Raw genomic sequence first — 13,233 nt, forward strand, 5'->3', positions numbered from 1 at the left:
TATTTTTAATGGTGTGAGACCTTTGCAAAAAATCGAGCAGGCTTGGTCCCATGATGCTAAGAGCATCTTTGGGTTATTTTAGTCCAACAAAGATAACTCCACTTTCTACTAATGTAGGAGGTAATTTTGTTATTTACCTGAAAGTTCAAGGATGTAAATTGAAATCTACTCTTTTTTCTTCTAGTATAGTAATTTGTGACCTCAATTGTTGGTGATTAATAAATGAAAAGCATGCAACAGGTATGCCCTCAAGTTGTTTTACCTACAAAAATGGAGTAACAGTGTCTTTATAATTGTACAGGTGATATGCTCAACCTATGATCAAGACTGTTGCTGTTGGATGGAATTTTCCTGCACTTGGAACTTGGAAATTGAACACTGATGGATGCTCCAAAGGAAATTCAGGGCCAAGTGGTGGGGGTGGACTAGTCAGAGACCAAAGAGACAATCTTATAACTGCTTATGCATCCTACTTGGGCAACATTACAAACAATATGATTGAAGCATTAGCTCTTAAAATTGAAATTGAGTGGTGTCTAAATAATGGAGTGAATAAGCTGAAAATTGAAAGTGATTCAAAATTACTGGTGGATTGGATACTACACAAGTCCAAGCCTCCATGGAACTTGTCAAATATAATAGAGCAAATCCAACACAACCTTGAATCCATACAAGAGAAGACTATCAATCACTGCTTCAGAGAGTGTAATAGAGTAGCAGATAGTTTGGCAAACAATACTAAAAAACTGTCAAAAATCGACGAAAAAAAAACGACAGACCGCGTCGGTTTTTTCAATGAAACCGACGGAAACCGACCCTTTATGGTCCATCGGTTTACATAGCCTCGCTTTTTGAAAAGCCGACGGACCGCGTCGGTTTTGCGACGGGCTTGTGTCGCTTACTTGTCCGTCGGTTTTATCCAATAATTTAAAAAAATTAAAAAAACCGACGGACTGAGTCGGTTTTTTTAATTTCTGATTTTTTATCTTAAATAAAAAAAATATAAATTTTATGAAAAAACCGACGCACTATTTTTTATTTAAATTTTTTTATTTTAAATAAAACCGACACTGTGCGTCGGTTTTCTCGAAAATTTTAAGAATTAATTTCCAGAAAACCGACTCAGTCAGTCGGTTTTCTGGAAAATTTCCTGCATGCAATTGCTGCATTTTCTGCAGCCACACCTGCTCAAAAACCAGTACCAAAAGCTGCTCAAAACTAGCATTAAAATGCTCCAAATCAATTCTAAAAGAGCTACAACACATAAAATCACCCTAAGTAACAATCAAACACATCAAACACTATCTAAACACATTAAATACGATCTAAATAGACCTTCAAAGTTCAAAAATATTTCAATGTCTAACCAAAAGTACCATTAACTAGTTCTACATAGTTTTAACATAAGTCCATAAAGCATAAAACATAAGTCCATTATGAAATCCAAACTAAAACATAAGCCCCACGACTATATAAATGCACCTAACCGCTTCCGGTTTCAAATACTTCTTACAACGGCAACGAGAACAAGCACACCTAATTACCCCTTCATTTTGAAAGGGGGAAGTGACATTGCATGTGTGTAAACTTGTCAACAAATTCATCGTGTACACTCACACGATCACTATTATTTATATTATACATCCACATACGATCCATCTACAAAAATATACCCACAAATTATTGAGGTTATAGAAATATATTTTAACTTAAGAATTCTAACTTAAAATATAACTTAAGAAAACACAATCCCAACCAATTCTAACTTTGAATTCTCAATAACAATTCTAACTTTAATAACTTATGGATTCTAACTTTAATATAACTTTTAAAAGTACAATCCCAACCAATTCTAACTTTGAATTCTCAATAATAATTCTAACTTTAATAATTTATGGATTCTAACTTTAATTAAAATTGAAAAGTAAATCTAGTCAAATAAAGTCTACATTTTAGTTTAGAGGTTATAGAAATATTATGACTTAACGATTCTAACTTTGAAAAGCACCATCACAACCAATTCTAACTTTGAATTCTCAATAACAATTCTAACTTTAATAACTTATGGATTCTAACTTTAATATAACTTGAAAAACACAATCCCAACCAATTCTAACTAAGCTAACACAAATACATTGACAATGAACATAAAAAATAGCACAATCTCAAGCAAATATATATATATATATATATATATATATATATATATATATATGAAAAGTAAACTAGTCAAATAAAGTTTACATTTTTTCACAAATTTAACAATAATTTAAGACAAAGACAACACCAACCAATTCTAAATTTCAATTCTCAATAACAATTCTAACTTTAATAACTTATGGATTATAACTTCAATATAACTTTGAAAAGAACAATCCCAACCAATTCTAAAAATTGAAAAGTAAATCTAGCCAAATAAAGTCTACATTTTAGTTTTGAGGTTATAGAAATATTATAACTTAACATTCTAACCTTGAAAAGCACAATCCTAACCAATTCTAACTTTGAATTCTCAATAACAATTCTAACTTTAATAACTTATGGATTCTAACTTTAATATAACTTTGAAAAGCACAATCCCAACCAATTCCAAAAATTGAAAAGTAAATCTAGTCAAATAGTCTACACTTTAGTTTTGAGGTTATAGAAATACTATAACTTAAACAATTCTAACTTTGAAAAACACAATCTCAACCAATTCTAATTTTGAATGCTCAATAAAAATTCTACTAACTTATGGATTCTAATAAAAAGCACAATGCCAACAAAAAAAAAAAAACTAGTCAAATAAAGTATACATTTTTGCACGAATTCAACATCAATAATATTACAAACAATGATAACTAAGCTAACACAAATACATTGACAATGAACATAAAATATAGCACAATCTCAAGCAAAAAAAAAAAAAAAAAAAAAAAAGTAAACTAGTCAAATAAAGTTTACATTTTTTCACAAATTCAACATTAATAACATTACAAATGATGTTTAACAAAGCTAAATAGACTAACGTTAGGTCTAAAATCTACAAATAAAACTAAAATTGAAAGAATTTTAAAAGCCCTAATTTAAAAGAAACTACGTCAAATTACAAGTTAAAAACGGGGCTGGGGTAGGTGGGGTTGGGCTGCGCAGGTAGCGGCGGGTGGGCGGCGGCTAGCAGCAAGTGGCGGGCGTGGGCAGAGGGTGGTGGGCGGCGGGTTAGGGTTTTTTATTTTAGAGAGAAGTGGGTTTTTTTTTTGGGGAAGATGGCAAATGATATGCCAAACCCGTTTCTATCATATTGTTAAAAAAAAACCGACGGAAAAACCGACGCGGTCCGTCGGTTTTTTTTAAATTTTGACCAGCCTTTGACCAAAAAAAAATTAAAAACCGACGTAGTCCGTCGGTTTCTTTAAAAAAAATTTGTTTATTAATATTTTACAAAACAAAATGAATTATAAATTATTTAATATATTTTTAAAAAATTAATTAATTTTTTTTTTTAATAAAACCGACGTGGGACGTCGGTTTTTGTAAAAAAATATTTGGCGGAAATATAATTTCAAAATTCTGCGGAAAAAACCGACGTTGTCCGTCGGTTTTTTAATTAAAAAATAAAAAAAATTAGAAATACACAAAACCGACGCACTGCGTCGGTTTTTCAAAGCGACGCAGTTCGTCGATTTTTTGTCCGTCGAATTTTGCCAGTTTTTTTGTAGTGAAACTGGGGCCTTAACTGTGGAGGCAACACTTGGATGAATAGTTTTCAGGAGCTACCAAGAATTACTAGAGGGGAGATCAAGATAGACAAGATGCAATTACCCTCGTTCAGAAAGTCTTTTGTAAAAATTCTTTTCATGTTCATAGATCAATGTATAGGAACTATCTTTTTGATGTACCTTGATCCCTTCAAGCTTTAGGAATGAAGAGATGAGTCATCTCCTCCACTTAGATAATTTTTTTGAGAGCTTGAATGAAATCCTACTTCAAATGAGATGGAGTATGTTCCATCCAAGTAGGTGCAAGCTAAGGGATTATTATCCTCTGTTAATGTTTTGCTGATATGAATAAAATTAAGTCATACTCCTAGTATGGGGGTGGCTAATTAATTTACTAAAAAAGATAAGCTTTAAAATTCAGACTTAATTTTCAAGATAGATTGAGAAAGCACAAGTTACACAAACCAATTAAGTTGTGGGACAATTAATTAGGTGCAATAGTACTTCTTTATTGAAAACTGTGAAATGTGAATCAATAAAACAATATGATAAACAAAATTTACAGTTGAACTAGCAGTAATGATTCGAATCGAATCAGATATTTTACACTAAAGAAAAAGGGAAAGGAAAATTATACAAGGTTCTCATACTATTGGCTAATATCTACCATTGACAAGTCAGTTTGTAGCCATAGAGAATCATATATTTCCTCCTCAATAGGAATGCATGTTAGTATTTGAGAATAATCACTGCCAAATTGAAAATCAATCATTTCATTGTTACTGGGACTAGTTGAAAGTGACATCTCCATATCCATCCAGCTAAAATCAACATCAACTATTTCTGAGCTATTTTCACTGCCCGTATCGTAACGATCTAGATTTAGAGCAAAAGGGTTATTCATGATGGTAATGGGATATTGAAGCTCTGCTTCTAGAGATTGGATTAAACTTCTTAATTTCTCATCGTCACAGTATTCCATCTGGGGTTCATCAAGAAATGACATGAGAATGGCGCTATCAATTTCTGGTAAGTCAGTGTCGTCATGAGTGTCAACGTTGATACAGACGGGGCAGTTTTCTGATGCCAAATATGCCATGATCTATAGAAGAGAAATTTAAGAGAAAAGAAGGGTTGGGAAATTGAATAATGAATTCGAAGAAGTTTAGAATAACAAGGAGTTGCTTGAACAATGATGGTGTATGACAAAACTTTAGAATGCGCAAAGGTTTATATATAGATCAATTTCTTAGGCTGACAGCAAGTAATAAATAGTAGTAATATTAATAACGATTATCTTATTCAGTTCTCATCCACTACTTTGAGAGTGGAGAAGCTGGTTGGACAACTAATTTTAGGATTCAAGTAAATCGACTATACAAATTTTAATAGGATATTGGACAGCTTTGTCTCATGTCAGTGCAGTTTTCGGCCAACATGATTGTCTTTGATTATTGGCAAATGGCACCCCATGCTTTAAGAAATGTTTTGGGTACTTTGCATCTTGGGATTTTATTTGATTTCTTCCTATGAGTGATACACGGTACATGTACATGAATATTAGATATCCCTATCGGCGCTGGTGATTAAAAAAATAACTAATATGACGATGCATTATTTTTCAAGTGTCCCACTACTGAACCCCCAATATATTCCACTACCTTAACATGATTTCACTAAAGATATTCAAAACATAACTAAGTAAACATACCAAGGAGATTCAACATATTTTTATACAAAAAAGACTCCCTTGCTCCCCTTCCTAAAGGCCTATACTGTTTCCCATTTACGAAAAGTATTTATTGTATGTACTTCCTCGGGATTTAACGTTTCTATCAATTAAATTCTCTCTCTTTTTTCTTCTTCTTATGTTTAAAACTTGATTAATTTGCCAAGTGTATGGGAGGTAAATGGTAATCTCCAAGAAAGGGATGGCATGGTGCAATGAAGATGTTACCGTACAATAACGGATACTAGTACCAGAAGCAAGCTGGATACAGGGAACATGAATATTAGTTATAGAATAAGAAACTTTAATTAGCTCTATTATTTGAAGGACATGATGGAGCATGCAGACCGATGTACACTGAATCAAAATTCGGAACCTGCCGACTATTTATATATGGCTATTACATAATGTTTATCGAACACTTTGACCCATTATTTTTAATTTGAAGTACTTTGATGTGGTCCATGTCATACCTGCAGACATGAGAAAGGCAAAAAGATTAAAAGGCTTAAATAATGAAATAACAACAAAAGATAGTAATGGTGAACCATCAATGATCGATCACGTGTGGGTTCGCCTTGCCCATGATATGCATGCTGCCGTGACATGATATACTACCAAATGGAAATGGACTATTTTTCCAATATTGAGTGATCTTAATTATTGTACCATCTCCTAGGAAAATTGGTTAATTTATTATGAGTATGGACACTACTAAAAAAAAGTGAATTTTAGAGGTACGTTTCTATCAAAACATCGTCGGAAATATGGATTTTCAACAAGCCAATTTCCGACTGATTCCACCCAAAAGATCTGTCAAAAATTTGCGTTTTTTTAGTAGTCATACTTAGAGGAAGAGTAGAATCCTTTCTCTATTTTTTTTTGGTAGAGAAGATCTTTACATTTTAAATATTACTTAGTACTAATATGTTTCATTACAAAATAAGAGATTACTGCAGAATAAGAATCTATATGATGTGGAGTAGTCATGGTTATCAAATAGTAGCTTGGTTTATTTAAGATGGTCTTGTAACTTGTAAGTAATATGATCATTTTTAATAAATTAACCCTTGTTACGAAACTATAACACGCTTGCAATCGTATTCCGTAAGGAGGAAAATACATTAAATTTTACCTTTTTTTCTTTAATCATTTTATACAGGCATCAATCTTTGATAGCAACTTTTCCGGTTTCCCCCGGTAATTTAGTCATTGAATTTTGGTTGCATTGAGGCAGTAATGCTGTGGCTTGGGTCGAATGCTAACCAATATAATAAAAGTTATACATCATCTATAAAATAATCTCGTGTATGTGTGCTTCTGGTGTGTCACGTCTTTGTGTATCTTTCGAATGGTGCTGTCAGATTCTTGTATCAACTGCTTTACATGTTGTAAATTATCAAGGGTTTTCCATATATTAGCTATTTTATGGAGAAAGGTAAGTACAAGTGACTTTTGATAAGTACTAAATATTGGTAATCTCATAAAATTGGTAAGTGATAAACCTGCTATCACATATTAAAATTCAGTGAACATAGTATATAAAAATAATATTAACATTCAAAAAGAAGAAGATGACAGAGTTCTAGGTGTTTGGGATCTGCGTAGGATTTCATTGTGTAGTATTATCGGGAAACCTTTTGAATTTGTATACAAAGGGTCTAATGCACAACTATCATGAGTCATAACTCATATAATAGAGGTGCTTATAAAGTAGTTTATTCCAACTTTAATATTGTACATAATAGTTAACTCTAAATCTAATTCTGATAAAAGTTGCAATATTTTCAGCTATCGAAGTTCTTTTTTTTTTTTTTTTTTTCCTCACACCCGATTTCCTGAATTTACATTTGGGCAGAAACTTTATATATTTTGTTCTTGCCACAAAGAATGATAATCATTTTCCTCAAAGGAAACGGTACAAGGGTAATCTTGTCCGTAGTTAGTGTCTAGGTTCCAAAAATTCATTTCATCACTAGGGTACATAGAAGCCATCTCCATTTCCATCCAGCTAAAATCAAGATCATTTGATTTTGCAAAATCTTGACTTTGATATTGACCATTAATATCCCACGCTCGCATATCTTCGATGTTGTAATTTCTCCCTTGCTTATCTTCAAAAGAATTATCATCATCCATCTTAACAAGAAGTTCAGATACATCATTAAAAGTGGGACGAGATTGGTCCTGATTAATTTCGGCTTCAAGAGATCTAATTAGGCTCGTTAATCTCTCATCATCAAGATGATCATCACCCAATTGATCACCTTGCATGTCATCAAGTAAAGACATAACAATGTCGCCGTCGATTTGTGAGACCTCGAAGTTGCTCAAGTCATCACAGCCGTCGATCCATGTCCAGTTCTCAGCAGCTAACAAATTAGCCATACCTTAATATCGAAATTAAATAAAATTTGAATTCCAATTACTAGTACTTGAGAAGTTGAGATGGAGAGATTTAAATTATTGATGATTCTGACCAAAACTCACAATGGCTCTCCTATGAAAAGTTGCATTTAAATACGCCACGAAAGACCATTATTCAGCCTCCATTAAATAAATAAAAAGGCTAAAAATGTCATCTCACATCCCTTAAAATCCCAAGAAATTAAAGTTAGTCAAGTGGCATATCCCACGTGGTCTGTTTCCTAATCGACCCACCATCAAATAATTGTACAGTCCTGATTAAACAAGCAAATGGTGGAAATTAAAATAATATACATTTAATTATTCAGAAGAACGTCCTTCCTTTCTTAGATGATCTTTATCTATAAATTGGAAAACTTAATTAGAGCAATTTGTAATATCTAATTATCTATTCATGAAAGGCATATTTGGTACTAGTCAAACGACTCGTTATAATCATACTGAATGAAGGACTGTTTTAATCGTATGATTAACAGGGAGGCACTAAATTAATTATAGTACCAGTTATAATGACAACACCTATTTGCAGGGGTAATGGCCCCACTAATAGAAAAAACTAATTAAAGAGGGCCATACATGAGACAACATATATCTCGGAGATTATGCATGACCGAATAAGAATAAAGCTATATATGTATTATTGCAATAAGGGATTAAACTAATTAATTAAGCTGATAAATGCTGGCCACTAATCTCCATCCTGATTCATGATACTAATGTATGATCTCCAAGAATATATGGTTTCAACTTTTAAGGGAGTTTCCACTTTCCGATATGTTTCCTTTTCTGATAAATAGCATCTTGAGTTTAATTAGTGATTGAATTTTGAAGCACTTGGACCATATTTAAATAGATTATTGATTTCTCTCCCTTGCGTGGGAGGAATTAATTCCTAATTAGTGGAGTAGGAAGTCTCCTGCCTAGTAATTTTAATTAGAAATATGATCTCAAATATCCGACGACCTTATTCAGGAGCAAAACATTAATATTGAAACTTATTTATATCTTTTTTCTATAGAATTAGTTTATAAACATTTGGATTAGTTTAACCATTACTTTTAAATGTTGACTTAAATGTTCAGATTCCGTAATCCTTACGCATATACAAAGAACAAAATAGTTGTATCACTATGAACGGAAGATGAATAAGAGAATATGTCACATCCACAATCAATCGTATCTTGAGAAATTTTTTGTATGAAAAATATCATACATATCAATAAGTGGCAGTTATTTGGTTCGTGACGCATTATGAACAGGAAATGTTTAGACAGGGTGTGCCCAAAGTCGATTAGATTCTTAGGGGTCGTTTGGTGAATGGTATAAGTTGGGATATCCCAAAGACTAATTTTTTGCACCATGTTTGGTAGAAGGTATAAAAGATTGGTGCACCATGCATGATTTTTAGGTCAACAGAAGATAGTGGACTCTAATTTTGTTAATTTGTTACTTGTAAAACTTGACTTCCCAACACAATATTTGGTGCACATGTTTCCACCACATATAAAATAATACTACTGGGTGTATTTTCGGCCGAAACAAAAAAATTGGATCGATGATTTCTTCTTATTTGTTCAAGTCTTAATTGAAAGTTACTCGGGTAACATGGAGCTAGGGTGTTGCAACGGAGTTTATCTGGATTTCTTTTATTTGAAAGCATACTATATATATAAAATTAAAATTATTTTTAGATATATATTGAATTTCCTTGTCTTCTTCGCGTGATTACTTCTTTACATTTTGAATATCCTTAGTACAATTTTTGGCCCTGTCACTGAATATAGGTGCTGATGGGAAGTAGAAGATACCACGAGAAATTAATCGAGGTGTGTGTAAGCTAACTCATATACGAATGTTATTAAAAAAAACAGGTGTATGAAAAGTTCGATGTGATACTTAATTTTGTCTTTAAAAAAAGAAAAAAAAGAGAGGAATCTTTAGCTTTAGAAGTTAGATCCATCAATAGAATTGGGTACTACCAGACTACAGGTCGCTAATGACATGAACCAAAAAAAAAAAAAAAAAAAAAAAGAGAACGTGTGATGTTATCCCCTCTACCCCCCAAATACTAATGCAAACTTATTGTTAGATGATAAAATTAGTTTTCACTAATTGGTTACATAAGAGTTTTTCAATCTATAAAGCTAGGTATAGACAAGGTGACGTGGTACCTCTACCACCATTTCATATTTATCTTTTTTCTCCTTTTTTTTTTTTTTGCCTTTTTTCCCTTCTTCATTCTTCATTTATCTTATTTTAACTTGCTCAAAAAATCTCTAAATTAGATTAATGGTGTTAATTGCCATTCATTCTCGAGTTATTAATGCCTATCATGAAAGCTGCAGTTGCTACAAAAAGATATTCAGCATTTTTTTTTTTTGAAATAACTATTAGCAGAACTAGCTCTAAATTAGATTAATTAACTTTTCCCCTCCCTCAAGCAATGGTTTCTTTATTAGTATATATTTTTTATATTAATGTGACTTTTCCTATTCTCCCATTAACTTTTCACTAATATATTTACGTGTCTTTTCCTATTCTCTCATTTAAGGTATTCACACAATAACTATCAAATTAAAGAGTATTAGTTATGGTGGATATATGAGCAAAGACAGGAACATATCCCTTTTCATCCATTAAGAAAACAGAGGGAATTTTGCGCTTTTTACCTGGCGAAAATTGATAGATGAAATATTGAAAATCAAGAGGAAAAGTCAGTCAATCGAGAAAATATTTTGCAACCATTCTAAATATTCATTCCTTTTTTCCTTTCTTACTAGATTTTTATTAATATTTTGTTGCTTTCAAAAATGAGGTTATTGGTTCAGCTTGGTGAAGGTGTCTTAGGTTTGAGTTGCTGCTAAAATCTTCTTCTTGGAAGAAGATGACGACTAGCCTTTTGTAAGAGTGTTTTTGTTTTTTTTTGTTTTTTTTTTTTTTTTTAATTTTTTTTTAAAGAAAATCTTGAGGTTATAGTACTATCATTAGAGGAACATTATCATAGAAGGGAAGAATTATATGAATTTATGCTTTATGAATAGTCATTTGGATCATAATTATGATGTCGTAACTTCATATATTTCTTTAGAGTTTGTAAGTTAATTGTATAATAAAAGAAACACTAATGTTGTACTTTGTCAATTTAAGAGAGAAATGAAGTAGGAATGTATAGAAAGCAAATATATTAGAATTGAGGATCCTGTAACTCACAAGACTACCAAGCCAATTTACTAGTGATTCTGGAGGTTCATAACCCGATGCAAGTCGATTAATGAAGCAAAATCCCTACCACATGAACCTTTGGTCACCAATCTACAAAAGTAGAACTATATAAAGAACAATTGACTTCTTAAAACAAGAATGCATCATATAAGACTTGTGAAATACAGAAATCTTGACATAAAATAATCTTTGATATCGCTTTAAAAATTATATTCAGAACTCTGATACATTTAATAATATTCAGTATATATAAATATTTTAACATAAGTTGAAAATAATTGTGATTAAACTAGTTATAAAGGAGGGGGTCGGATTGTGCCTAAGAGTATAGTAGGGGAAGACCAACACTGCTCTACTATCTATCACCTCCAAATGCATTAATTATAATATGTGAAACTTGAATTTTCAAAGTATTTAGCAAAATTCATTTCAGAGTTTAATTTCTCGGAGGGTGTTTATTAGAATCTAAGACAAATTCGACCTCTCATATATAACTAGTTTAATTACAAATTTATTGTCATGTTATGTTAAAATATTTTTGTACATATTAAATAGCTATTAATTAAATTAAACTCATTAAGCAAAAAAATTGTGGTCGAGAAACCTTAAACTAAATTTTTTAACTTCGCCTGCGAGTGTAAAGGTACATTTTTAGCAAAATTAATAGATAATAATCGATGAATGAAATATTAGAGTAGAGTAATTTTTAGTAAGATTATTATTTCAAGTTTGTAATCTTGCTTGACTCGGATTTTAAATCTCACGAGGAGGTGGGAAGAAGGAAGCGCAAAGGCGCGGAGGTCAAAAGTGCAACCTTGCAAACTTTACCGGGGCAGAAAAAAATACCACCCACCCCACTGTTTGGCCCCAGGTCAGTGGAGAGAAAACGCCCCAAAAATCCCTAAGTCCCCAGCGCCGTTCTCCTTCAGCCGAACCAGTTCAAGACAGAGGATGACAAACCTTCAAGTGATCAAAGATCTGTGGACTGCAGCCGACAACACTAGGTTGACCTATACGCTTAGGAGGCTAGAGATTTCACAGACACATTCGAAAATAGAGAGGGTTATGACACATTGCCGAAATGGATTGAATCATTGGAAAATTGATCTTCTGATGATAAGGAAAATGAAGAGAAAGAAAAGGAAGTCCTACGTGGTCTGTTGGACAAGTTGTTGCATATTTATGGTTTAGGAATCTGTCGCGGGGATCTTAATCCAACCAATATGCTGATTAATGAAGACGATGAAGTGAAGCTAGTTAGTATGAAGTTTACTTTATGTAACGCACAGAGGGTAGAGAATGAATATATAGCATTGGGAAGAGTACTTTCTCTATTTTCTTACATAAAACAGACAACTAATTTCAATCATTTGCTCGATTATCTCACCAAAAGAGAATATAGGCACGCAAGAAAACCTATATACATATTCAATCTCGTATACCTTTGGGATTCCAAACAAACTTGCATGGTGGTTGTATATTTAGCAAATAAAAGGCGTCGCAACTTGTTTGGACAATCTCGCCTAATCATACGTGACGCTTAAATCAAAGTATTGGGCTCTAGAAACAATTGGTATACTCAAGTTCCCCAATGTAGTATCTTATACTTGAGATTGCCACCAGTACAAAATGATCGTCCAAAACTATGTCTTATAAATTTTATGCGAGATATGTACGCTCATCTGCCTACTCCATCTGGTGGGGTTCAACTAACTCTAATTGAAGTTACAAAGGCTTTTGATGTAGTATTTCCTGGGTTTTTGGGTAGGTTGGTGGTGGAACTTGTTGAGAAGCGTGGTATTGTTATGTCAGGGGATCCTATTGATTGGAACTATGTTGGCTCAAAACAATTTCGGTAGGGCTGACAAGGTGATGTACCGAGAGAAGACTTGAGGATGGCCATTTGAAGTAGACACTTTGGAAGCATAGATGAAGATATCATGTTTATTTTGTAGACTTTTGGGGACTTGTACATGATCCATGAGACACTTACATATGTACTTTTGAATGAAACTTGGGTCCTGATGCTTATATTTTGAAACTTGATTTTGGTGAATGATTTGACTATTTTGGCAGTGTCCATGCTCAAGTCTTGTAATATTTTAAATTTAGTACTTGTGTTGAACTTGAGAGACTTAACTAGTTTGTATTTGA

At 32.5% G+C, this 13,233-nt stretch overlaps 1 protein-coding gene across 1 annotated transcript; it reads right to left on the reverse strand.

Annotated features, from left to right (window-relative positions):
* Positions 1–4,229: 4,229 nt before the first annotated feature.
* On the reverse strand, positions 4,230–4,934 carry LOC132036693 (uncharacterized). The gene has a single exon (XM_059427072.1). It carries the CDS (start codon positions 4,798–4,800, stop codon positions 4,351–4,353), a length of 450 nt encoding a protein of 149 aa, XP_059283055.1. The 5' UTR covers positions 4,801–4,934; the 3' UTR covers positions 4,230–4,350.
* Between the last annotated feature and the right edge of the window lie 8,299 nt (positions 4,935–13,233).

Source organism: Lycium ferocissimum, chromosome 11 (assembly GCF_029784015.1).
Source record: "Lycium ferocissimum isolate CSIRO_LF1 chromosome 11, AGI_CSIRO_Lferr_CH_V1, whole genome shotgun sequence".
Classification (NCBI taxonomy): Eukaryota; Viridiplantae; Streptophyta; class Magnoliopsida; order Solanales; family Solanaceae; genus Lycium; species Lycium ferocissimum.